This window comes from Contarinia nasturtii, unplaced genomic scaffold, assembly GCF_009176525.2.
Source record: "Contarinia nasturtii isolate CC-2019 unplaced genomic scaffold, AAFC_CNas_1.1 Cnas_scaffold_350, whole genome shotgun sequence".
NCBI classification, from domain to species: domain Eukaryota; kingdom Metazoa; phylum Arthropoda; class Insecta; order Diptera; family Cecidomyiidae; genus Contarinia; species Contarinia nasturtii.
This window is the reverse complement of record NW_022197705.1, coordinates 1,042,294-1,069,246: the sequence shown is the minus strand read 5'-3', so window position 1 is coordinate 1,069,246 and position 26,953 is coordinate 1,042,294. Positions and strand designations below refer to the sequence as shown.

At 33.3% G+C, this 26,953-nt stretch overlaps 3 protein-coding genes and 1 long non-coding RNA gene across 5 annotated transcripts in view; all 4 read left to right on the top strand.

The window, feature by feature from the left end:
- Positions 1-8,895, top strand: part of LOC116338241 (zinc finger protein 91) — a 42,846-nt gene extending 33,951 nt beyond the window's left edge. Inside the window, exons 3-7 of the mRNA XM_031763371.1 lie at positions 44-409; positions 489-854; positions 8,238-8,441; positions 8,499-8,658; positions 8,734-8,895. Coding sequence (XP_031619231.1) covers positions 44-409; positions 489-854; positions 8,238-8,441; positions 8,499-8,658; positions 8,734-8,895 — 1,258 coding nt within the window. The remainder of the gene's footprint in view (positions 1-43; positions 410-488; positions 855-8,237; positions 8,442-8,498; positions 8,659-8,733) is intronic.
- Positions 8,896-9,334: 439 nt separating this feature from the next.
- On the top strand, positions 9,335-17,573 carry LOC116338086 (protein real-time). Of its 2 annotated transcripts, XM_031763144.1 has the most exons (8): positions 9,335-9,880; positions 13,381-14,602; positions 14,686-14,793; positions 14,867-14,880; positions 15,085-15,162; positions 16,039-16,291; positions 16,381-16,481; positions 16,558-17,573. In XM_031763144.1, exons 1-8 carry the CDS (start codon positions 9,818-9,820, stop codon positions 16,744-16,746), a joined length of 2,028 nt encoding a protein of 675 aa, XP_031619004.1. In that variant the 5' UTR covers positions 9,335-9,817; the 3' UTR covers positions 16,747-17,573. The 2 variants fall into 2 exon arrangements, with proteins under 2 accessions (XP_031619004.1, XP_031619005.1); XM_031763145.1 differs by lacking the exon at positions 15,085-15,162 and having other exon boundaries at positions 9,336-9,880.
- A 760-nt stretch (positions 17,574-18,333) lies between these two features.
- Positions 18,334-23,008, top strand: LOC116338026 (CCR4-NOT transcription complex subunit 3). The gene is made up of 10 exons (XM_031763052.1): positions 18,334-18,638; positions 19,543-19,775; positions 19,861-20,505; positions 20,582-20,993; positions 21,072-21,181; positions 21,260-21,505; positions 21,603-22,112; positions 22,223-22,281; positions 22,352-22,502; positions 22,582-23,008. Exons 1-10 carry the CDS (start codon positions 18,614-18,616, stop codon positions 22,678-22,680), a joined length of 2,490 nt encoding a protein of 829 aa, XP_031618912.1. The 5' UTR covers positions 18,334-18,613; the 3' UTR covers positions 22,681-23,008.
- Positions 23,009-25,266: 2,258 nt separating this feature from the next.
- On the top strand, positions 25,267-26,275 carry LOC116338233. The gene is made up of 2 exons (XR_004200859.1): positions 25,267-25,644; positions 25,877-26,275. It is a non-coding gene; the product is annotated as an uncharacterized LOC116338233 (long non-coding RNA).
- The last annotated feature ends 678 nt before the right edge of the window (positions 26,276-26,953 follow it).

Below are 26,953 nucleotides of genomic sequence, written 5' to 3'. Positions count from 1 at the left end.
TTTTATGATTGTATTGAACAGCTGGTAATTGTTTTATTTGCAGGTGTTATTTTTGTGGACAAAAGTTTATTTTACCACAAGAGTTAAGTCGGCATATACGCGACAAAGTGTGCAAAACGGATGATAGAACTCCAAATGAGGATATGTGCCATGAAAGCGATAGCTTAAATCCAATGTCACTTCTAGAGTTGCCTATAATAACTGATATTACACAAGACGTTGAAGTGACAAAATTGGTAGTTGCACAGCAAAATGATCAAATGACGGTCGATACATCTGTGACGGTAGAGTCTTTGGTGCCAGATGATTATGTGATCATTGAGCATGGGGCCGAATTGAATCTAGACGAAGACCCAAGGGGTGAGGCCGAACATTCAGTTCTATGGGGTTGTAAACAATGTGATTTTCGGTTCGTGTAAAACATTTTTTAAAACAAAAAAAAAAGAGGTAGACCAATTTTTTTTCTTTTTTTTTTTTTTTAAATACAGAACACAATACCAGGCCGAATGTATATTTCATGAAATGCTGCATAAGTGGAATATATGTAATGACAGTAAAATGCCATGTCCAATGTGTAATCGAACATTTGGAAAAAATTCACTTCGAATGCACCTACGTATGCATACGAATGAACGAATTTTCAAATGCGATCAATGTGACATGAAATTTACTCGCAAAGCCAATCTAAAAGAGCACATTCAACGCATTCATTTGAAGATGAAGAAATCCAAACCGAACAAGCCGTCATCAACGGCAGCGGCGAATCGATTAAAGCAGAAAAGTTCATCGTCGCCATACAGTAATGAACAGCAATTGTTTGGTTGTTCGATATGCGAGAAAAGATTTCGAAAAAAGTAAGTTCGATTCTCTTTCATCCCTTTTTCATTGAATGCAACATTTTATAATATGTGTTTTTAAAAAGTTTTAAGTATTGTTTATTTCTTTTACTCATTCATACGATGGCCACATTAAAAAAATACTCATGCCAAAGAAATGTAATCGAAGAAGAAAAGTTCTAAATTTGTTCGTAGCACTGTAACAAAGTAAAAATAAAACACGAAAACTCAACGCAATCCTACAAAATATGAAGTTGTGCACAACTTTGCAAACGTTAACCGACACGCATAAAATACGTTTGCAGCCGACGCACATCCACATAAAATACTTGTCGAATTAAGTACCGAAAATACAGTGTGCTCATGCATTTAATACTCAACATTATATAGACTTTTTTGTGTGTATGTCTTTTTGCCTTTTTGCACTTGTTTTTATTATTTTTTTTTGGCTGGTGGTCCCTTTTTCCCGCTCATCGTTTGATATTGCATGTAACTGGTTGTGTTACCGTTATTTAGGTGTTTTTATAGCACATTTTAGTGTATTTCATTTAGCACATATATTTGATACAAGCAAAGCGTGCACGCTGCTGTTACTACTGCTTCTGTGAGAAACCGAAACAATAACAAAACCATTGAACGCGTGCAATGCTCAATGCGTGGCAATTTGTGTATTGTTGCTGTTGATGTCGCTTTGTTTGCCTAGACAGGAAAAGAGAGTTAGCCGCTTGGTTTCGTTCATGTTATGACGTTATGGGTATATCACGTTTGAACATTGTATGATTGCTGTTGCTCACTTGATGCTCCCACTTGGCTGGTATCAGAATTAACAGACGAGCCACCAAAACACATTTATATCTAGATAGATTCAAATTTAAATAAAGTAACGTGTTTATGTGCATTCATGGAGAGTGAGTTTATTTGAGTATTTAGCTGTGAGTAATGCGTACATTTTCCAAAATATAATACACAGAGAAAACGATAACCGTCTCAATAATTCAAAATTAAAGCCCAGTTAGGCGAAATGGCTTGTAGCAATTTGTCGGTAATAGCTTGGCGTATTAGCCTCGAGTATATGTGTATATGCATATACATATAAAACATATGTTAAGCCAATATCTATGTATGTGAGTGTTTGCGGTGGCATGTCAAAATATTTGCTAACGCATCTCAACAAAAGCCAGCATTCGCGCCACAACAAATTCAATACATTGCACCAGAGAGTATGCATTATTTTTTTTTTGCTTCGAACACTGAGAGATATCAATAAGGTTAGCTCGAACATATTATTGCTGATGTTTTTAAATTGAAATGTCACAAAAATGTATTGATTAAAGAAAACACACTTCATTTCTCGAGAAATTGCACAGCAACGCTTAACACTTTTAACCATCGTTCACAAAGAAAATTAAAGAAAATTGCTTCAAAATTGCTTTCAAAAGCCAGAAAGCAATTTTCCTTGCTCAAACCAACAAAATGCAAAGAACTTAATATCAAGTCCATTTTCGCCTCTTGTGCAATTTACATTCTTATAAAACATACACACACGAATTATGTATTACTGTTAATGCACTGAATGCATCAGGCACAAAGTTCACACAAGCATATTCGTTATATTAACATGCAAAGCAGGCAAAAATTTCACATATCGAACAGCAGAAGCAAAGTGTTGTTGCTTTATTAAGGACAACACTTCTCTATGTCTGTAACATGCCGTAAGAGTCGATGTAATACACACGCTTTGCGCTGGCTTTTGCCTCATTTAAGTGTATAATTTTCGGAATGAAAACACATGCTACCACACAATTTTTCGTATGTTGCTTCGTAAATCTTCAAAACAGCTCCGAAAATGTTTTAAAAAGAGCGACTTGGAATTCATACTAGTTGCAGGCGAAGATATAATAGAACCGAAAAATATGGCATTAACAAATGGTGTGACGATGCGCATTCGGTTTAGAATATTTGAAAATATCGGTGTATTCCACTGGAGTAAATTTCATTTATTTGTTGGAAAGATACATTAATGTGGCGCGCCTCCAATTACGCAATTAGGAAGTGCAGTTATTCAAGGCTGATAACTATTAAATTCTATATTCAGTACTCCACACCCGTAATTTTGGAATGAAATCGTAATGTTAACGAAAACATAGGCAAGAATATTGTTGTCACATGCACATTGGTATTTGACTTGTGAAATTCGCAAATGACTTCTAAACAAATTACACACACCGAATGATGCCATAGTCACTGCATTGCGTTCCGAAATCATCAATTTGAAGACAATGTTCGTGGTTTGCATGCTTGCCTTACTTTAGTCGGCGGCACATCGATTGAATTTGAACACCGATTCAAAGGCAAACCAATACATATGGCATTTCATGGCAATATTGGAAAATGTCGAAAATAAATGTGTGTTATTTCATATTGCAGTTTGTAGCTGTTTCGCATGCGATTGCCATAATTTTACAATTTTGAATACATTTATTCGGTTCAAATGTGCATAAACCCTCAACAATATTGATGGTGATGTCGTATCAGTACAAATTTCGAACATCCGAATACAGCTAAACTAAAAGCAAGAAGAGACCGAACAGAAAAAGAATCGCATCACCTGTGTGACCATTACTAAAATGCGTACAATCCATTCATCTTGAGCGATAGTCATTTAACAATCGAATCTTATTGCATCGAAAAAGGTGTTCGTGTATGTTTCAACTCAAATTGTGTTCAATTGATTCCAATAAACGATCCCCCATTGCTTATTGTCAAACAAACAGTGTTGCATTTTCCATATATGCATTCGGAGACATTTTATCACCAACATATGCATCACATCGATGTCCAATCTCGGCTTAGTACAATTCCAAAATCCTAAAAGTATAACATGGAGTGAAACATAATTATATTGTATATTTTGGTTTATGCATTCGGTTTATAAGCAATATTTATGTGATCGAAACCATTTGATCACCAGTGCAATGTGAGCCGATTTTTTTTTTCTTTTTGGATAGGCAACGAACTTTCCAATTGGTTCAATTGGATTTGTATAGCCGATTCTCTCCGTTATATGCATGTACTTCAATGATGCACAAAATTCACATTGTCCAAAACATGAGAATTCCAACTCTTTGTATGATTTTAATTTGGAGATGCGCGTCCAATGAGTGAGAGTGGAGTTAGCAAATGAGTGTGGAAATTCGTTCGCCACTTGAATGCACTGCATAGATCATTGGGTAAGTTTTCGCGTGAACTACTTCAAAATCTGCACGTGCAGCTATGAAACAAAATTATTTTCCTGCCAACCGGCCCCGATTACTGGAATGCAAAAATATATTTCGGAGATAGTATTTGCACGCTACCGGTAATAAATTAGGACGCTTGCAAAATATAACCAAAATGTAAACAAAACGAAGTAAGCCCTGAATAACACTAAGAAAGAGCCGGAAATATAAAAGCCAGGCCATAACTTAAAAATGGGAGACAAAAGTACGTGTGAGTGAAGGGCTTTGCTCAGCACTCATTCCACCATGGCTGCAGTCAAATTGAATAAATTTCGAAAATTTTCCGTTGACCCTTTTCAACCGTGTGTTTTAGCATCCAATGTCGCTTTTATACGCTCTCCAGCTACAACATTTTAAAATATACATTGTAGAGCCATTGCAATTGTAATTTTTTGTTTTTGTTTTTGTTGTTTTTTTTTGCTATTTTAAAAATTATCCATTGAAAAGAAGAGCTTCAGCAGCAATGCAATACCATCACACGGATGGAAAATAACAACAACAATAAATAAAAACTGAAGCGACCAGTGTAATGGATTGTCTGTAGATCGGGATTATGATTGTAGAGTAATAAAAGAAATATACCTGCAAAATGCTCGAATCTCGCTTCTTCTTCGTCTCTTTTGTTTTCAGTCGTTAGTGTGTATGTGTGTTTGTGTATTGTCGTTTGGTGTCTTTTTTTACTGTGTGTCGGTTGGGCTCGGTAAAGTTCTTTCCTATTGGATTAACCGGTTTTAATATGTATATAAATGATTTTTTTTTGCAATGCACTTTTTGGGCCGCTTCTATTTTGTTACAGTCAAAATTGGTTCTTTCATTGGGATAGATTTGAACCGGTGAATATAAACTTGCGATGATTTTGTAAAACTGCCTTCGTCCATTTCTTTCATTTAGTGTGCGATTATTTGTGAGTATCATCGTTGTTGTGGTGTAGTCTTTATGTTTATTTTCTGCGTTATTTTATTATTTGCCGCGGAGGATTCGTTCGTAGTTGACATCGGTTGATTGTGAAAACGGCACGAGGGCTATTCATTATGAAAATCCATATATGTAAAGAAGAAAGAGAAAAATGTGAAAAAGCTCGCACGAACACAACGAAAAGAGGTGCATGAATGAAAGAGAGAAGGAAAAAAACGAAGATAAATAGGAAAAACAGTAGTAGCATGAGCATCAGCAAGATAAAATATAAATTCAGTTGCGGCTTCCTGTACACATTTAACGTTCATAAATAAAGAATAAGAATTTATGTAAAAATTTTAAGTACGCCAAACAACAATCATATACACTATGCACACATGCAGGAGAAAAGAGCTAAACTGAAAAAAAAAGTCCAATTCGCACAATACATTTATTTATGTGGTCGAAATTCTTCGCGCTTACGATGGCATTTTCGTTAGTCCAAACTCCAAATAGTCTATTCGTTGCACTTACAATATCATACCACCCATTCCATGCGACACAGAAACACACAGAGAATCACATCTCATGCAAGTCGCCAAGTTGAAAAACTGAAAAGCTGAATAAAAGCGAACGTGCCAGTGCCAATGCCAGTGCCACATACACCCATTATTGAGTATGCTACAGTGTATGCTTTCTTTCTCTCTCTCATTCATTCTTCTTTTGTATGCGCCATATAGTAGTACTCACATACAGCTCAAACGCCAAAGGACCAAAATGACTACAGAAAAGAATCTCATTGTATGAAATGATCTGAATTGTGAATACGTCAGGTTAAACAAAATAAAGGGAACACAGTTCAAGTAGGTATTCGGCATCACACCCGAAAAAAAAACTCGAATTGAAAACAGCGAGAAAGAGGACAGCGACAGCAGTGGAATGGACAAAACATAAAACGCAAAGAGTTAAATACAGAGGATGAAAAATAATGTCGCAAATAGAAAAAGCTGCAGCCGTAACGTGAAGAGCAAACATAACGTAGAAAAAAATTGAAATGAAGAAAAAGAGAAAAACGAAAAGAGGAATAATGATAATAACGCACAGAAGTGGCAAAGACAACGAAAACAGTGAAACTTGAAAAACTTTAAATTCCCGTGCAATCGTCAAAATGGAAAATTCCATGCATAAAAGCGAATATCAAAATTTCCATTGCCTGCATGCTTATGAAATGAACCCTCCTCACCTTCCATCCTCCTCTCTCTGTATTTCTCTATCGTTTTCTCTCTCCCTCTGTACATGGCACATTTTTGTGAAGTATAGACAACATTGAATGCGCAAAGAACGAATCTCTTGATGTTTAAACAAAAGTTTAACTTGCAACAATGACCGAATGCACAATAGCCAAATTAAAATACGGATCCAATGCAAATAGTGGATAGAAACACGAATCTGAATTACAAAATATTGTTCAAAACTTTATCTTCTGGGTGAGATGTTTCCATCCTTAAGTTTTTTTTATGCAACAAAAGCAAAGGAAATGAGACAAGGAGACAAAGATACAAGAAGAACTTGCATCGTGGTCTTTTATTACTTGAATAAAAGAATGTTTTTGATGAACATTGATGTCCATGCAAAGAAATCAAATCACAAAAAGCGTCCGAAATTGAAAACAAAAATATAATTCTTTTTAAAAATTGATACGGTAATAGACGGTTTTAATTATACGATTTGTATTTTGCAATTTTTACTATCAAATTGTGTTGAATATTTTTAGTCTATCTTTTTTGTTTGAAATTTCGACCGTTGATCTCACACTCAGATTTCCCTTCATTTAGTATGTCATTTTTGCAATACGTTTAAATTCAAAAATACCACTATCCGGCTCTGTTAAAGACAACGGCTGATTTCAATCCACGCATTGTCCATGTAATTTCTGTTGGAGGAGAAAAAAAATACATGTGCGAGATACATACAGTCATTAGTATGGCTACAACTTGTTTATTGGTCAGTAAAATGTAATTATAAAAGAATTTTCCGGTGGTTAGCACTCTAACCCGCTCAGATGAAAATGCTCAATTTACGATTTTGTGTAGCAATATGCTCCTCGACACATGAATTAAAGAAATTCATTTTTTAATCAAATTTTTTGAATTTTGCGTGCTGTTGTTTTCGAATTTTTTGAGTGGTTGGCATTCAAATACCCAAATATTTTTAAATTTGTTGTAATGTATTCGAAAATATTGCTTTGAAAAACATGTTACTTTTTGCCCATTTATAATTTCTTTTTTTTTTCTTAATTTATTTTGTTGTTTATAAAAAAAAGCCCATGTATCTATTATAATAAGTACATTAAAAAACATTCCAAAGGAATGTCTATTGAACTTTTTTACCACTCAATCTATGTAAACATCTTATGATGTCATGACATTGTCATGTATGTTGGTTTATTTTTTTTCATAGTAATCAAAATAATAATCAAAAAAAATAATCGTCACGAACAAATCTCATAAATTGAAGGAAAAACAAAAGGCAATATATTTGTCGGCGAATAAATTTAGCATGAGCGCACAAGCAAAAAGTGTATTTAAACATAAATAAAAAGAATGCTACGAATTGACCTTTTTAGTTCGACAAAATAGCTAGGTTGACATAGGGTGTACAATATTAACTGATTTAAGATTACTTTAACGTCATTCGAATCAAAATGCAAAAAAAGACATCTGTCACAAATTTCAATGACATGGTTTTTCACAGGTTACTTTAGTTTGTAAGTTAAAACAAAATTATATTATTTTTGGCCACCCTGTAACGAATAATATAATACGCATAAAATAGGTTTAGTCTGAATATCGTGTTTCAATACACATAGAACGTTACCAACCGACCCAAAATGTTATTTATCTATTCTTTTTTTATCCGATGCTGTAGTATACATTCGTTTTTACGAAAATATGTTTTTTTTCTCCTTTTAATATCTGATCAAAATGGCAACTAATATGCACATAACAAAAGCTTTATCCTTTGATGGAGTTTTTTTCGGTTCATTTAACATTCCTCTCCATTTCTTTGAAATACATATCATTTTGAATTTTTCGGGAATTCGTCATTCATTTGCACACGATCTTTATGTGACATAATCCTTTGAGATAGCATTTATGTGCTCATCAATTTTTATATAACTATTAAAAGGATTCATTTGTTGAAAAAAAAAATATTTTTTTCTTCGCAGGAGTTTGCTTGAACAACACATGCATTGTCATCGTGAGATGATAACCGTTAGAAGTTTCAAATGCCCGGAACAAAATTGCTTATTTAGCGGACGAAGTGCAGCTGAATTACGAGTTCATAAAAGCACCCACTCGAATGAAAAGAACTATTGCTGCACCGTGGAAAATTGTGATTATAGAACAAAAACGAACGCATTACTCAACAGGTTTGATTAGAAAATTATCAATCTATTTTGGCTCGAATAAAAAAATATTCATTTCAGACACATCAAGTCTCAGCATCAAACAGATGTCATTCAGTTGTTGTGTCCACATTGTGACTTTCGTACAAAAATTTCAAGTCATTTAAAACGGCATATTCGCACGCACACCGGTGAGAAACCATATCAGTGCCCACATTGTGATTATGTCTCAAATAATCCGGTAAGATATATTCAATATTAATTCGTGCCATTTACATTTATTGTGATTTAACGTTTTTTAAATGTGCTTTTTCAGGAAAATTTGCGAAAACACGTAATCAATACCAATAAGCACCCAGGTAGATTCCTCTACGAATGCAAATTATGCACAGAAACAAATGAAGACCAACCGTTTGCTACAAATAATACAAAAGAATACAAATGTCATCTTGTTTCCATACATAATCAAAAGAAATAAAGAAACTAATCCATAAAACAAAATATACGTCTTTAAAAAAAATTTACAATTCGAATATGGGCATTCAATACCCATAGCGCTACGTAACGGACGTATTTGTAAATTTGTATTTTCAAAGTTACACGACACGACACGACACAACACGATATAAATAACAGTGGAGTACGGTTGGTAATTTTTACTCGTGATTATCACGACATATTGTACAACACAACAGCTGTGAATTCGGTCGTCCGAAGAACGCTCTCCATTTTTTGTTCGTAACAAAACAATGAACCGATTCAGACATCTGACAAATTCTCATTCAAAGTCGAGCAAAAAAAATGTATGTATGTATTGAGACGCAAACACATCGACAAACTGCGCACTGTCGATCGAAAAATGAAATGTTGAAATCTGAATAAGCAATAGAATACATTACAATAAACCAACAGTGACTCCGATTGACATTCACAGTTGGAAAATTAGGTGCAACATGAAAACAATGGTTGCACTACGTCTCGATGTGAAAAAAATATAAATAAAAGAAAAAAGCTTATAAATGTCTTTTTAAAATTCAACAAATCAAAATTTAATCGGAATAATTTATTCTGATTCATTTCTATCTCATAAATTGCAGTATTTTCTATTGAATTTTGCAAATAAGGCGAGACGAAACATTACCAACAGAGTGAATGATCCAACGAATCTCATCAGAAAAAAATTTATATCGAAGTAATAAGTATTCTAGTGAATAGAAAAAAATTATCGTGTGCGTTGTATTTTATAAATTTCTAAAAGTATTTTAAAACGTAAATAATTCCAAGGCAAACTAAATTTCATAATTTTCAAGTGCAATCTCGAAATAATCGTTGTTCGCAATACCGACAACATATAATTAAACAAATTAAACCAGAATCGATAGCAAGGGAATTTTATAAAAATGGTGCAAAAATTCCAAAGTCCAGTCAGAGTTTATAAGTATCCTTTCGAACTGGTGATGAAGGTAACATATTTTTATTCATTGTGTTGTTTTTCCTAATAAATATAAATAATTTTGATTTAACTTTAATAAACAATTTAAATGGATCGGGGTTTCGTGTATTTATACGGGCCAATTATTATCGAACAATCACTTCAAATGCTCAACACTTAATTGGCACAATGACAATCGAAAACATTCCAAACAAATTTAGTGCACGAGTCATGAAGTTAATTCAAAACATAACAAATCATATATGTTGATTTTTCTTTTGTTTAATTAATAAATTCTTTGCTTTGATTGGAAATTATTGAATAATAGATATTTTCTTTCCAACATCGTAATCAACGTCTTCAATGCATACACACAGTTTCTGTCACAGGGTTTGCTTAGTAATTTGTGTGGATTAACTCTTGTAACGGTAATATTAAATCAAGCTCAAAGAAATATACATTATTCAATCGGCTCGATTAAATTACGTGTTTGCATGCTTGCGCGAAGAATACGGGCAATAACATACACAGAAAATGCACAGAGCCATGGCTCACGGTCACAGTTCACTTGTTGCAATCGAGCTTTAAAAAAAAAAAACAATTTTAGAGTGCAAACCTTACCGATTTCGTTTAATATGCCCAGTTGCATTTTTGTTCCGTACAAATTCAGGAATCGAAAATCGATACACACATAATTTTTATGAATATTTAATTATATTTTTTCTACGTTCCAGACAATTTATATTTTGGTATGGTTTTCTTATAAATCATTCTCCCACATCATGAAACATAAAACCAGCTTAACCACATATTGAAAAAAATGATTATCGTTTCTCATTTTCGAATCGCATTCAATAACATTTCCGTAGTGACTTTGTCTCGATATCCATATCATGTGAGGTGCTCGCATTTCATTTATTATGGAGTACTTTAGTCGATTAACTAAGCAATGTATTTTTACGTCAGTTTTATTTCGCCACATATGCACAGGCACATCCACTTCCATTTTTAGCTCCAGTCGTTTCTCTTGCATACAGTATTGCTGACTGTGACGAAGAAACAGAGAAATTTTGTTTGTCTATTTAAATCAGCTGTTTATTCACGATAGAAGCTCTTTAGTTTCTGCTTTATGGTCACACGTTCTGTCGACGCGTTTGTTATTTATATTCGAACATTCCAATGTATATGTTACATATACAATCATACATATATTGAAATAGATTCTCTTACGTTGCGATGGATGTGTTCTTTTAATGCGTTAACTAGTTCACCTTGAATTTTTCGTATTTTGTGCAATATTATGTTGCTTATTGAGTTTATGAGATTCATTTTTTTATGAATCCCGCCGAAAAAGAAGAAAATCACATTTCCGGAATTCAAATATTATTCTATTGAAGCAATTATTATTGGCGTGTGATTGTGTGATTTTGACATATACATGATTTCTGTTCATTCTACAACGAATTTCATTTAATATGAGTTCACCGTTTGAATTGACGATAAACATTTGTAACCTTGTCCTTTGACAGATAAAATTTATGAATAATTAAGCGAAACTATTTTGTGCTTCGTATGCAACAATTCTCCTTATTACAAGAGTTTTCTGATATACAAATTAAAATATTGAATTGAAGTATTGAAATGTTGCTGTTGGAATCTAATTTGCTCATTAGAGTTGATAATCACACAAGAGTCGTAATAAAAATCATCAATTTCAACGGCTCGACGTATTTATTCGCGGTTCATGCATAGTGCGCTGAAATCAAAACTTGAAATATTTCAAAACTGGTTTTTTCCTTCTCATACATGACTCCTCCTCAATTAAAAGTAATCATATCGCTGTCGAATTCTGCAAATATCATCAGATTTTATTCAACATTTATTGCCCTCTAGATTTTTATGTACTTTGGTCCATTGAACGCACTAAACATGCCACATTTTACGATTTATACGATTGTTATCTGTAGAAATAATTTATTTTTTATTTTCCCAAAAGATAAGTACTTTATGCGAATTTTTCCGGTCCACTATCCCACGACCTTATCTTCATTTTCATGCCAATAGATTCCACAAGCATTTGTGTATGAACAAATGAGCAAAAAACCAATGACAAGTATGATAACAAAATAACAACAAATTCTATTTACTCATGGAAAAAGTTTATGAAGGTTTTACATTCACTAAAATATACAGAAATCATTTCATTTTCCAGTGACTGTCCATCCATTTGGAACCATCTGAAAGACACGTTACTCTTGCCATTCACAGTGGCATTAAGATCGATATTATTTGTTCGGTAAATAAAATAGAATGTTAGCAGTTGTAACACAAGCGTTAAAAATATCCATCGTGGTTGTGTTTCGATTGTGGTTGAATCGCCAGTCGTTTGAATTTACGATGCTATCGTTATCGGTAAAACAAGTGTAAATAATTAACGAAATACAAAATTAAATATGCGCTGATTCTTGTTTTACTCCCACTTCTTTTTCCAAATTGACAGGCAATCAATAATTTGCCGTGGGCTGGTTTCATGACATTCATCGATTTGGTGTACTTTGTGTCTGATAATTGAACCACATTAGAAACGAATAAATTCGTTTTGTTCACTAGATTATTCATTTCATCTTTAGTAATGTATAACAGGACAAAGTCGCTTCAATCTGTGATTTTAATTGATTTGTTTTGTTTCTTTTGATTGTTCTCTATCAAAAGAAAGAAGACAAATAAACACTTTTTTTGATAACCATAACAATATTTAACCAACTCATAGATAATACATAGGAAGTAGCGGAAACAATGTCCAAATGCGATTATTTCTATTGTAAATACACGACACGAATTAAATTTCAATATTATCTTTGGGTGGCAGTCTGGCCATGGTTAGGTATTCACTATGATTACGAATATTATTTATAATACTATCGCCATTGCTAGTACAACAGGTTCATTCCGTTTTCTGTTTTTTTTTTTGCTTTCAAATGCATTTAACCGATTGTGTCATAGATTCGATATGGTCCTTATGCGATTAATCAACGCATATGTTTATGATTCATAAATTATAAATAAGCATTGAGCCAACTTGTATCTAATATCAACACATAATTTTTAATTGATTTTGATCTGGCTGGAAAATTGATTTCACGTTCACTGTGTTGAACATAATGCGTGACATTTGATTATGGCAAGGGGAGCATTACCTGTGACAAAGTGTTTTTGTTTGACATCTATTTTTAGTTTAGTGTTTCTTTAACATTTTACTGCGATTGGACTCTCAATCGTTAAATGGAGATGGAAAATAATAAGGCCATTAAAGTTCGAACGTATTACACCACAAATGTCTTTGCTATGTTTGTCTATGAGTGGGCTGAATGTGCTATTTCCGATATTTAAATGTTCTTTTTTTAATGACAAACGCCGACCACCGTTCACTTTTTTCGTAATTTACACAACCTTGATATTAGAATGTATCGATTAAGACATGCACAGTACATTCTTCTGTTTATAATATATTTATTTTTTTCTCGAGTACAGGCGTATGAACGAAGGTTCCCAAAATGTCCTCAAATGCCCATCGTGCTGGATTGTTCTATAATCGAAGAAGAGATCAAAGATGGTGGAGCAATAAAAAATACGAGTCGTCGTTGTAAATTAGCCGTTGATGCGCCATACCTTTTGAAGAAAGCAATCGGATTGGATCATGTATTCTTTATACAAAATAATTTTCTTGATATGCGAGCACGTTCGCTGAACATTGAAGCGGTGAATGAAACGTATGCATCGAAAGTTGAAATATTTGAACGATGCCGTTATTATGCGCATCCGGAGAATCCAGATTGGACGTGCTTCGATCAAACGGCCACATTGGATATAAAAAACTTTTTTGGATTTGAACATTCCATCGAAAAGATTGGCATGAAACAGTATACACAAACGACGTTGAAAGGTCGCGAAATCATTGAGTATTTCATTGAAGAATTGAAAAATGAGGGCATCACACATGTTGATCGTTGGCCAGCATCATCTGAAATCGATGAAAATGGTGACGATGCCGAAGAGAATGGCGGTTGTTCGCGCAAACCATCCGTATCAGAATATAGTGAAATGCTCGACGGTGATTACATACTGAAACATTTAGGATCGATGGAACCAATGCAAGAGTCAAAATTATTACAACTTCATGATAAGATAAAAGAGTCATTAGCTGGCACACAACCGGTACCATCGTACTCAACTCTTCTACGATTTTTACGTGCTCGAGATTTTAATGTGGATAAATCTCTGCAAATGCTACAAGAATCGTTGAAATGGCGTGAAGAAAATAATATCGATCAAATGCTCAACGAATACAAAGCACCACCAGTGATTACGAAATACTTTTTGGGCGCTTGGCATCAAACCGATAAACAAAATTGTCCAATTTACATACTGCGATTGGGACATTTGGATGTTAAAGGATTGTTGAAATCTATCGGCGAGGAAGTTCTTTTAAAACATGCACTGCATATTTGTGAAGAAGGTTTGCAATTGATTGAACAAGCATCGAATAAAACTGGGAAAGCCGTTACCAATTGGAGTCTGTTATGCGATTTGGAAGGTTTATCGATGCGTCATTTATGGCGGCCTGGCGTAAAAGCGCTACTCAAAATCATCGAAACTGTGGAGAAAAATTATCCAGAAACATTAGGCAGAGTGTTCATTGTGAGAGCACCACGTGTATTTCCCATCGCATGGACTATAGTCAGTACATTCATACGTAAGTATTGCCTTGACTTTTTTTCGGTTTTATATTCTATGAACGTGGATAAAATTCCTTTTTGATAAACTGCTTCGTTTCAGATGAAAATACTCGCTCAAAGTTCTTATTTTATGGTGGCCCAGACTGTGTCAATATAAACGATGGCTTGGAACATTACATCGATTCGGGGATACTACCCGACTTTCTTGGTAATTAAATAAAAAAACAACATTTTTATTTAAAAAAAAAATATTAATATATTTTTATTTTTAAATTTTCTAGGTGGACCTTGCCCAGTAAGTTAAAGTATTTTATTTCAATACATAGTGTGTCTAATGTCATTTAATCTCTCTGAATGTTATCATTGACTAAAAATATAAGAAAAAACTCAAACACAAATGAAAGGAAAAAATTAACAATTTAAATTCTATAAATGTGAAACCACTACATTCCAATTCAATGTTTCTCTAATCAAACGAAGAAATACCAATTGTTTTTAGCATAACATTTCCACAAAAGCAATGGATCCGGTGCCGATACATTTATACACACGTTGCTATTTCATACCATGCCAATGTGTAAGAAGACTCAAATTAAATGTATAATTTTTATCGCTCATATTGCCCGCAAAGCAAAAATATCAATCAATTTTGTTTGTTTAAACACATATATACATTACAATATCACAATCATGGTGCGTTGAGTTCTGTTGAGGCATGTGTGTGTGTTGTATAAAAAATAAAAACGTCATTTTTTTCATTCATTTAAAATATATATAGAACTTCAGGCTTAGAGAAATTCAGAACGGTAAATCACATTCACAATATTTAAATACTATCACACAATTATTGACCGTTAATTTAAAATCGTTCACGATGTCGCTATGTTCATTACTGTTATTAGTGGGATACAATCTCATTTGCAAGCCATGATTTTTAGTGTTTCCCACCCAGAAAAAAAAAGTTTGATGTTGTGTGTGCTGCACATACAGAAATAAGTCACGAAATTGAAAAACAAGACATGATATTCCACTGGAGACCATTGAATTTGATTTTATCACTCATCAATCAATTTACATCATTGTACGAAACTGTTTATGGACCAGACTGGTTCATTTTCCTTACGTTATCGTTTGTCATAAATTTTCATCAGAGGCACAACAAATCGATTGCTTTGCACGGTAGTAACGTTTCCAGTATATAGCGACAATGAAGTTCAGATTTCATCACATACACACACTACTTGTAACTGTGGAGGTGTTGTAAATTTGCTGAGAACAACAGCTTTTTCCCTTTTTAATTTAGTTCAGTTGATATCTCACTTTTGCAAGATTTCGTTTTAATCATCTGCTAGAACCAGTTTGCTGTTTCTTTTTTTTTCATCGTTTTGATATGATTTTTTCTTTCATTTCCTAAAGATGTCCATTTGATAACTAATCATTTTTTTAATAATAGACCTTGTTACACGAGGGTGGAATTGTTCCAAAGTCTTTATATAAGTCACTGAGCGATGAAGAAGGTATCGGTTCGCCGACACATGATGGACATCACATTTATCAATCGGTTGACTTGAAACCGGGTCAAGTTCATGAAGTTGTCATCAAAAATAACGATCCCCATTCAATTCTGACTTGGGACTTTGATGTTTTGCGCAGCAATCTCAAGTTTACCGTTTATCGAACGAACAAACCTTTGTTAACTGTTCCAGGTGATCTATTGCATCCAAATGAATTTAAAACTAGCTAAGAGATAAAAACATAAATAATAATAATAATATCATTGTTTTGTCTATTGCAGATAAGCTATGTTCAATTTTCGAATCAGATGGGTTCGTGCAGGAGAAGGATTATTTCCGTGTCGAACCGACACTTGACTGCCATCAGAAAGAGAGTGTTCAGGTGAGAAATATTTTCATAATATGATATCTTCTTAGCTAATATCCCATCTCTTTTCGTTTTTAATTTTAATTTTCAGGGATCGCACGTTTTATCGCACACCGGTAGCTATGTATTGCAATGGATTTGTCCATCTACATGTGATATACCGGCTCAGTTGATGTTCTTCTTTGAAGTATTATCTTCGGAAAATTACAAAGGGTCGATGTCAAATCTCCAGTCCGGCATATCTGCCATGTCTTTAGCTAGTTCATGTCAATCCAGATGATCCTCATAATCGTTAACCATTTGTCCAAATCAATTAGAACAGAAGCAAATGGAGAATCTCTAAACCAATGTTTTTTTTCCCGCTTTAGTACAGTACATACAAGCAAACACGAAATTTTTTCCCCCAATTTGTTATACATGAATTCGTATTCATAGGCTACTGTGACAGACTGCGGTGGCTTTATGTTACACTCTGTGTACACTACACAGATAAAATCAGATAATTCTGAGATTTAGATATTTTTACTTATAAATGACCTTTAATTGTAATACGCAGTTTGGCTATGACTACACATAATCTATTTAAATATGTTATGATATCTTTTTTAAAATCGTCTTATCTTTGTCAATGTTCATTTTAATTTGTGTGAAATAGCTATTTTTGAACATTTGATTGAATATATTGTAGGTATCAAAGTGTTTATTTTTTAAATTGAAATTATAAGAAAAACTGATGATGACTATCTTTTTGGAAGCAAATTTTCGGGTTTGTGCATTGGTCTAAAAGAATGTAAAGTGACAAAAATGGTTTCAGATTTGTTGATTTCAATCAAAACAAAACATTTTTTGCGATCCTTCCCCCACATGCGGCAAATTATTATTGCATTACGAATCTCATCGATATTCGACATTAAATAAAATACACAATACTATTTTGGTGTGTTAATGCATTCTGAATGTATGAATTTTTAGCAAATAAAATGAAATAAAATATATACATTATAATTATGATTATTATATACCGTTAAAATAAATGTACAAAATGTATCAGAAACATACACACTCAAATAAAATAAGATGAGAGATAGACAGTATTTACCAACTTAACGATGAGACTTTGACGCATAACACCGATATATAAGACAAATCAAAATAGTGCATTCGATATTCTGTTTATATATAACCTCATGCATTTGGGGATGCTTTTTTGAAATTCGCTTTTTCAATATTTTAAATAATTATTTAAAAATCTTAAATTTCATAAAAATTAAACACCATTCAATTATTTATCTTGGCAACAAAAACAAGAGTACCCACATAGAAAAATATATGAAAATGAAATGATTATGGTAGTGAACAATCAAACGAAATGTAGTTTATATGTTTTTCATTTAAATACAATGTAATTAAAAGTGAGACTTCATAAAAATATTAATAAAATATAATTATAGGTTGTATAAAGTGGCATTTTTTTTCCAAGACATTGCGCAAATACTAACATTTGATTCGTTAGCTCAATTCAAAATATTATGACGGTCATTGGTCAATGGAATAGCTATTATGAATAAACTACTGTGGTAACACGTAATCTTTCACTTGAATGCGAACACCGGGAGATATTCATTGATACACTTTAATTGAATATCAAAATCAAATGCATAAATTATGTTGCATCCTGGATATTATTGAACATTTCGCATCGTAAAGTGATTTAAATTTTTTTCTATAACAAATCATTTAATTTTTTTTTTTTAAATGTTACGTTTCACTGAAGAGTGACGTTTGTTGAGCGGTTCAAATATTCGTAATAGTCCAACCGCGAACTGTCAGTAAGCATTTTAGTTGCGCATGAAACACATAGTCAGCCATCTTGGATGTAATATCATCTCTCTGCAGATTTTTTTTTGTAGAAAATAATCGAAATTGTTTTTTCTCCCTCGACAAAATTTACGGATTTTTCCCGCAATTAAGGCCCAAAATATTTACAATTTCTATTTCGCTTCGTTATTCAATTCAGCGATTTACTCAATAAGCGTATACATACTATTCGATAAGTCACTGCAACAAAACGCATATAATATTTTTTATTTTGTCGTGGATAAGTAGACTATGTCTGAGTATTTATTATACAAAAGTTTAACATAGCTATGGCTGCGACGCGAAAGTTGCAAGGTAAGGAATAATCTTGCATTTTATCTTGTGTTGTTTATAATGGTTATCGATTCTGACCATTTAAAACAAGTGTTTAATTCAGTTTTTATTTGTGAATTAAAAATGTTTATATTTCGATTACGTCGATGAAAATTAAACATATCCATTTAGTATATAAGCCATTATAAGGCTTTGATGTGAATTGTGATTACCATTGCGGTTTGTTAGTTCTTTTTTTTTCATTGGTGTGTTTTTCTTATATTGTAATTCGCTGTGTCTGCACTTGTGTGTCGTTTTGGTAATATGAAATTAGGAAGCAGTGCTATTACGTGCAACCAGCATTTGTGTGTGTGTGAGTGCGCGCTTATGTGCACACCGATGTGAAGCTGAAACAAAACAAATGAGCATCGTTTTCAAGTTCTTGTAAATTTGCACAATTGACATAATTACACTCAATTGTATTGGGTTATTTGGCTTAACTGTCAACACTCTTGTGTTTGTATATAGACGTCGTAGACTATATACTTCTATTCAATGCAATGCGGTTAAAAGCCGCTTTGACTTTTTTTTCGGTTCGAGCAAATAAAATTAAACTCTTTCACTTTCAATTCGAATCCAGTACGTGTATATGTCAAATCGTCTTTCAACGGCGTAGTTTCAATAGGGAAAATTGAGCATAATTATTGATTGATCATTATGAATTGATTTTGTTTGAGTCAATTGATCTCCAAACAATAATCGGTTATACATTACATTTCAATTGACGCGAATTAAAGTGTTAAAATAATATCGATTTCATTAAAGAAGACATATAAAAACGATGTCGTGGAAAGTGAAATGTTTGTCATTTTTGGTTCTAAGTGTTTAGCTTTAATTCTGTTGAATAACACTGAATTTATACGATATTTTATTTCAATTTGAACAGGTGAAATAGACAGATGCCTGAAAAAAGTAACAGAAGGAGTTGATACATTTGAGGATATTTGGCAGAAAGTCCACAATGCTACGAATAGTAACCAAAAGGAGAAATATGAAGCGGATCTTAAAAAAGAAATCAAAAAGTTGCAACGGTTGCGCGATCAGATTAAATCATGGATTGCCAGCGCTGAGATCAAAGATAAAAGTTCCCTGCTCGAAAATCGAAGGCTTATCGAAACGGTGAGGCATTTTTTTTTTCAATTTAATTCTCATGTTTTTCACTTTCAAACATTTAAAAAACAATTCAATTTAATTTCATCAACAGCAAATGGAACGTTTCAAAGTGGTGGAACGAGAAACAAAAACGAAAGCCTATTCAAAAGAAGGTCTTGGTGCCGCACAAAAACTGGATCCTGCTCAACGTGTAAAAGACGAGGTGCGACAGTGGTTAACAACATCGATTAGTGCTCTTCAGATACAAATCGAGTTGTATGAAAGTGAGATGGAATCTCTAGTAGTGGGCAAGAAGAAGCGACTCGACAAAGACAAACAAGATCGAATGGATGATTTAAAAACAAAATTTGAACGACACAAATTTCACATAGCAAAACTGGAAACACTGCTTCGTATGCTTGATAATGACAGTGTTGAAGTGGAACAAGTGCGGCGTATTAAAGACGATGTGGAGTATTATATTGAATCATCACAAGAGCCGGACTTTGAAGAAAATTCATACATGTACGACGACATCATCGGCCTGGATGAGGTAGAATTGTCCGGTGGCAATTTACCATCAACGACTGATAGCAATAACAGCAACGATACAGGCGATTCACCAAGCAGTCTGATCTCTGGCTCAAGTCCGGTTGTTTCGCCGACTAATTTCAATCACATCAATGAATCAACCTCCGTGGAATTCAATGAGAAGAAAGGAAAAAGCGATAACTTGACCATTGGAAGTAAAGTAACAGTAAGTTCAAAATTTAGAAATCAATTTAGAATCATATGCATTTTGGCTTTAATATTTCTTCCTTTGTATTGATTAGCCCGTAAAACCGACGGCAGTTCGCGCCAACAAATCGGATCTGAACTCCACACTGAATAGTACGTCGTCGACACAAAGCAAGACTGTGTGTTCAACGCCTATTAAGAATCAATCGCATAATAATTCGCCCGCAACACCCATTTCAGCACAACTGAATACATCTGGAGTGTCAACGACACCGTCAACAATTTCAAGCGCTATAGTCACATCAACGGCTAGTACGGTCAGTAGCGGTGCCTCTTCACAAAATCAATCATCTTCGGCGCGTGATGAAAACCATTCTCATGCAAATAAACAAACCATTTTAACACGAGATCAACAACCTATACAAAACAGCATAATTCCGACAACTGCCTCCGTTGCGTTTGCTGCCGTTGCAAAACACAGTACATCACAGCACACAACAAACGAAGGTAATTCAATATGCACACTCGTCGATTTATGCCGGCGACAGTTGTTCACATTTTCTTTTGTTTTTTTTTTCACAACAGGTCAACTATATTCAGCATTTGCATCGACAGCTATCTCTACGGCAACGAGTCATACGAATCAGACTGCCTCGCATCAAGCATCGTCTGTGATAAATCCATCACAACAACAGGTACACATAATATTCATTGATACACAATCACTTAAAGGGTGACATTGAATTGAACTAATATGTATTTTGGATTTTCAGCAATCGAATGCCGAAAACGGAGCTGTACGACAAAGCAACATTCAAAATAACAATACAAGCAGTAGCAATAGTGTAGTTACATCGCAACACCAGGGTTTGCTGACATCGGTAACGAGCGGCAACAATGTCCCTAGTGCACTTGACAGTCATGCGATTTTCACTTCCATTACAAATAACAACCTAACTACAACATCAACAACCATAAACAATTCGATTACGAATTCAGTATCTCCGACCAATTCCATTGTAAGTAACTTCGCTCATCAATGTATTTTTCATTTTCTGTGCAAAGCTTGAAATTTTTTCGGTATCATTTAATCGGGTGCGATTTTATTTTGCACAGATTTCGTCAGCGTTGGGAAATCTTAAGCAACCGCAAATTGTTCCGAATTCATTGGCCAATACGGATTCGATGTCAACGCTCAAAACGATTGCCCAAGAAGCAATCAATCGCGCAACTGGTCTCGATAACAACTCAATATTATCATCATCGAATTTGCAAACGAGTACATCATTAGCATCAACGCTTGTGGATAGCCGTGTGCAGTTATTTTCCAACGACACAAATATGCAAACAAATGGACCACATAGTGGGTCCAATCATAATAACAATGCAATAAATGCGAATAGTTTGCTAAAAACAAATGTCATTGGAACCGGTACAAATGAAGCGCATATACCACCGCTGTTAGGTGTTGCACCGCTTGGCCCATGCCCGCTGAAAAAAGAGCACCAACTACAATTCCAAATGATGGAAGCAGCTGAATACCATTTACCGACTCCCATGGATTCAGAACGACTTCGGACCTATCTTCAAAGACAACCAGTTCAAACGCCAGCAAGTTATCCTCAGGTAAAAATCTTTTTTTTTTTAAAAAAGAATCACTTTCAAACAACGAATATTTCTATGAGAAAAACAAATGAAATTGATTTTATAACAAAAATGTTGTGTTCTTTTCGCAGAATCAATTACCACATTCGGATACATTTGAATTTTTCCAACGTCTTTCTACGGAAACTCTGTAAGTATTTAAAGAAAGATAAATTTTAAATTGATCGATTTTTGAATTTTAACGTTGACTTTCTTGGTAGATTTTTTATATTTTACTACATGGAAGGAACAAAGGCGCAATTCTTGGCGGCAAAAGCGTTGAAAAAACAAAGCTGGAGATTCCATACAAAGTACATGATGTGGTTCCAACGACATGAGGAACCAAAAATCATCAATGAAGAATTCGAACAGGTAAATTAATAATACAAATACACTATGTTATCAAAATTAAACTCATTTTCTTGTGTCTTTTTTTTCTCATGTCTATCAGGGCACTTACATTTATTTCGACTACGAAAAATGGGGCCAACGCAAGAAGGAAGGTTTTACGTTTGAATATAAGTACTTAGAAGACAGGGACCTGAATTGATCTATGATAGTAACAGTAATTGATTCTTACCAAATGCAACGAATTCCATCAATCGTGAGCCATTTTGGTTATGCCACAGCAAGAAAAGAACATAAATAAAAACGATATCTACTAAAAAAAATGCCGAAAACATCAAAACATAATCCAACCGATCAAGAGAACGGTTGAAACCAAGAAAACGCAAAATCAAATGTAAATCGATGCACTTCTCGCAGTGAAATATGTCAATTTCTATTCGAATTCTGTACTATAATGCATAAAAAAATCAGAATGGCCGAAAAGAAAAAAAAAAACAGGAGAAAATTTGAATGATACCAAAAAAAAAAAACAGAACAAAAACGATATAGAGGAAAACGGACAAATTTCATAAGTGTTTCAGTTTAACTTAGTGCACATTCTAATGCTAAAATGAATGAAATTTGTTAGTTTGTTTGGTTGTTATTTTTTCTCATTTTGCACGAACTGTAAATTATACTATTTCATCGATTTAATTCTCTACGTCCAAAAAGCAAATAGCTTAAACACGTTTTTTTTTTCTTGAGAGAATAACAAAAACAAGTAATAAATAATTGAAAAAAAAAATGCATCAAAATCTCTTCTATTTTTCCATCTATTATCACTATCCATTTGAATGTAAAACTGTTACCGTTTTTTTTTAAATGAGCATGATTCGTACCTATTTCTACATTTTGCATTAAAAAATAATAATAAACTGAGAATCGAGAATGTGTACATATTGATTGGTGAAGTGCAAATGTATATTACAAGTTATTATCATTGTTACAAAAACACAATTTTGAAGCTAACGAAAAGTTTTAAACTAAAACAAGCCGCCCGTGACTCAAAGTACTATATATTAAACGCAGCAAAACAATTTCAACAATCTAATTGTTTTATAGCCAAATCGCGATCATCCGAACCTCTCAGCAAAATTGAAAATAAGCAATTTCTCGATTTAACTTGGAAATGAAAATCTGACATTTGTAAATTTTGGCAGACATTTGGACCCAATTTATTTTATATGAAACAATTGACAGTAAGTTCATTGGCCAGATGATGTTCAAATACATGAGCATTTAACTCATAGGTTAAGGGTTCAAACTTAAAGTGGAAATAGAATTTGTTGTCAAAGATTTCATACACGATAAAGCGGTACGTAATCGCTGTCTGATATTGCATGGAGATTTAATAAGCTATATGCAGTGGCAGATTTTAACTTGTAAGTTACAGAATGACAAGAAAAGAACTTATTTTCAATGTTGGAAGATGAATGAAATTCGCCAATTTCTTTTTCTATAAAACAAAACTCACTTTTGAAGACAAAACAAGACAAGACACACTGCTTCAAATTCATAACGAACATGTAACATTTTAAAAAACAAACATTAATAGATGCGCCAGTGATACATTTTTCGCTAGCTTTTTTTAGTTCATAAGAGAGTCTTTTGCAACCGGACACAATGCTGAACTAAAATTCAGTTAAACTAATAACAGTGAATCTTTTTTTGACATAGATTGCGCAAATTTTTAAACCGATTATTGATCGATTACTGATGTTGACGATAAACGATGATACTGTAATAACTATCCTTATTGTCTATGGAAATATGAATTGTATGAGACGAACAGTCAGTGAAAAAGAAAACCAGCTAACACTGCAGAATACAAATTTCAAATTCATAAAAAAAAATAAAAATAAAGCGAAACAAAAAAATACAAAAAATAAAAATCATTGAACTATTAAAATATGATCGTTTCATTTCGGTTTTGAAAATCATGTTTGTTTATTTCAGTCTTTTCAACACTTTGATATTGTAAGTCACTTCATTATTTTAGTATTCAAATTTAGAATTCAAATTCAAGTAAAAAGGTGTTATTGCGGTTTTCGTTTCATTACTTTGCAAAAACGATATTTTTTTCCTACATGGGTAACATACTTCTTTCCTTGGAGTGACGCTTGTTGGAACACTCATTTTTAGTTAAACTTAGCATAAAAACGGCTTCAAATCTTAAAAAATTCATAATTAAATCGGATAGACCGCTAGAAAAAGTTATTATTTGGTTATTTTTAAAAGTAAATCACTTCACCAATATTTTGATTAAATCTTTCGAATGTTCAATTCTCACAAATCAAATCAGTAAACTATTGTGTACAAATAGTAGGACTTTCAAGAAGAACTCTACCATTCCTTTTATGGCGAAAAATGAGCATGCCTCACAAATTCTTCTATGAACATTTTGAGCACGATCTTATAATTTCTAATGTTGATTTGTTCACTTGTTCAACTTTAAGTAAATTTGAGGATTTGTATTTTTCGACTTTATTTATTTTTTATACAAAAAATGGCATATTTAAATGTAAAAACTGTATCAATGTACATCCTCTGCGAAATTTGAACCAAGTTCCTGATAAATAGAAAGATCGAACCCAAGATTTTTGAAATGCGCCATTTTTTACTCGAATATTGCTTGATGATTAAGCCATCCAGGTCACCCGAATTATTCCTGGATTTCGATGCCAAAACCAGGCCAAAAACTCACCCGGCCTCGAATACCCGAATAATACAAATGAACGTTTTTTTTTTGAATTTCCATCGATTTTATTCATATTAACAGTGATATGGATTCTTTTTCTTCTTGGCGAAAATCGACCAACGCATTCAATTCTTTACGTGTTGGTTACGATATGCTTTTTTTTACACAACCAAAAGAAATGCAATGTATGGACCACACGGTATGGTCTTATATACTAAAAAAGAATTCACAATGCACAAATAAGTATATTGGCACAAAACGCATTGCGTATTCGGAACGTAATAACTGGAATCCGTATAGAAAACGCTACAATAAGCGTAACGCCCCACCGCAACTTGATATATACAAACCTCGTAATGTGTATTTAAGTTCACACGCATTTCTTCCTTTGTTATCGAATGATTGTCGTCAAACAATTTAATTACTTTGGTTTGTATATTTTATAGATTTTATTTTATTTTTGTTTCATAACAATCATTTTGTTTTTATAAATGCCGAAAGAATAAATTTAAAAGAAAGAGAAAGTGAAAAAACTGACATTATAAGTAAGAATGAAATATTATTGTGAAATATTCAATATTAAAAGAGTCTTTCATACTGTGAAAACTATTTTTTTTAACAAAAGTAATTTAATTAATGCGTATTTAACTTATTTTTTTAGAAAACTTTGTGCTGCCATTTTAAATATTAAAATCTATCATGAATATCCAGAAATTTCTTGATGATTATATTCCATGGAGCTATATAGCTGTGTGGTATATTCTCTTGAATGTAGTCACCATTTTTGTGTACAAATACGATAAAGAAGAGTCTATGAGACCTAAAAGAGCGCGAAAAAATCGCGTATCAGAAGTTAACCTTCATTTGCTTAGCCTGTTGGGTGGATGGGTCGGTGCTTTTATCGCACAACGCTGTTTTCGACATAAAACCGCAAAAGGGTGGTTCCAATTTGGATTTTTGGTTACTATTGTTTGTAATATTTCTTTGTTATATAAATTTATCGGTTTCCTAAACAATTTAAAATCCCAATAAAAATCAATTTGTGAAATTTCCACGACAATTTTTAATTTGAGTTTGCTTTAAAACCAAATGATTAAATTCAACAATGTAAACAAACGAGTGGTCTATGGCTTACTATATATAAGCCATGGTTGATATTGCGTCATCTATAGGAATTCACAAGGAAGTGTTGACCGCTGGCAATCACCGAACCATGCAAAACTATATGCCGTCTTGAAAGCAATGCAACAAATTCCTAAAGATTCCTTTAAAAAATTGTGCATTCAGACCGATGAACTTGGACTGATTAACTTCATCGATCGAAGCTTACGAAGCATGAGTGAAAATTCATTGGTTTTTAGTAAAAATATCCAATAAAGTCATTATACGAGAAAGAAAAACTCGTCATACTCACGCCCGATTCACCAAACGCATCGAGAGAGTACAATAACGATGATCATTACGTAATTAGCAGCATTATTAATCGCGGTGATAAAAAACCATTATCAATTGCCAAAGCAAAAGATTCAATTCTTGGCAATGGATATCGGTTTTTTATCATTCGTCATGCACGTCTTCCCTTGAAACAGTATCGTAGATGTGGAATGAATAAAGCATTGCCATTGAATCACATGATGGACATAATGCTTGAATTAAAAAGAACACGCGATTGGAATAAAGCATTTGGTTTTGCTGCAGCACGCAAATTTCACTATTTTTGCTATTAGTAAGTAAAAAA

Excerpts from the sequence above, each read along its gene's own strand:
- LOC116338086 (XM_031763144.1), top strand. The coding sequence starts at position 9,818 with ATGGTGCAAAAATTCCAAAGTCCAGTCAGAGTTTATAAGTATCCTTTC. Across the intron at positions 9,881-13,380 it reads CTTTCGAACTGGTGATGAAG|GCGTATGAACGAAGGTTCCC; the intron begins GTAACATATTTT and ends TCTCGAGTACAG. Across the intron at positions 14,603-14,685 it reads TATAGTCAGTACATTCATAC|ATGAAAATACTCGCTCAAAG; the intron begins GTAAGTATTGCC and ends GCTTCGTTTCAG.
- LOC116338026 (XM_031763052.1), top strand. The coding sequence starts at position 18,614 with ATGGCTGCGACGCGAAAGTTGCAAG. Across the intron at positions 20,506-20,581 it reads CCATTGGAAGTAAAGTAACA|CCCGTAAAACCGACGGCAGT; the intron begins GTAAGTTCAAAA and ends TGTATTGATTAG. Across the intron at positions 21,182-21,259 it reads TAAATCCATCACAACAACAG|CAATCGAATGCCGAAAACGG; the intron begins GTACACATAATA and ends TTGGATTTTCAG.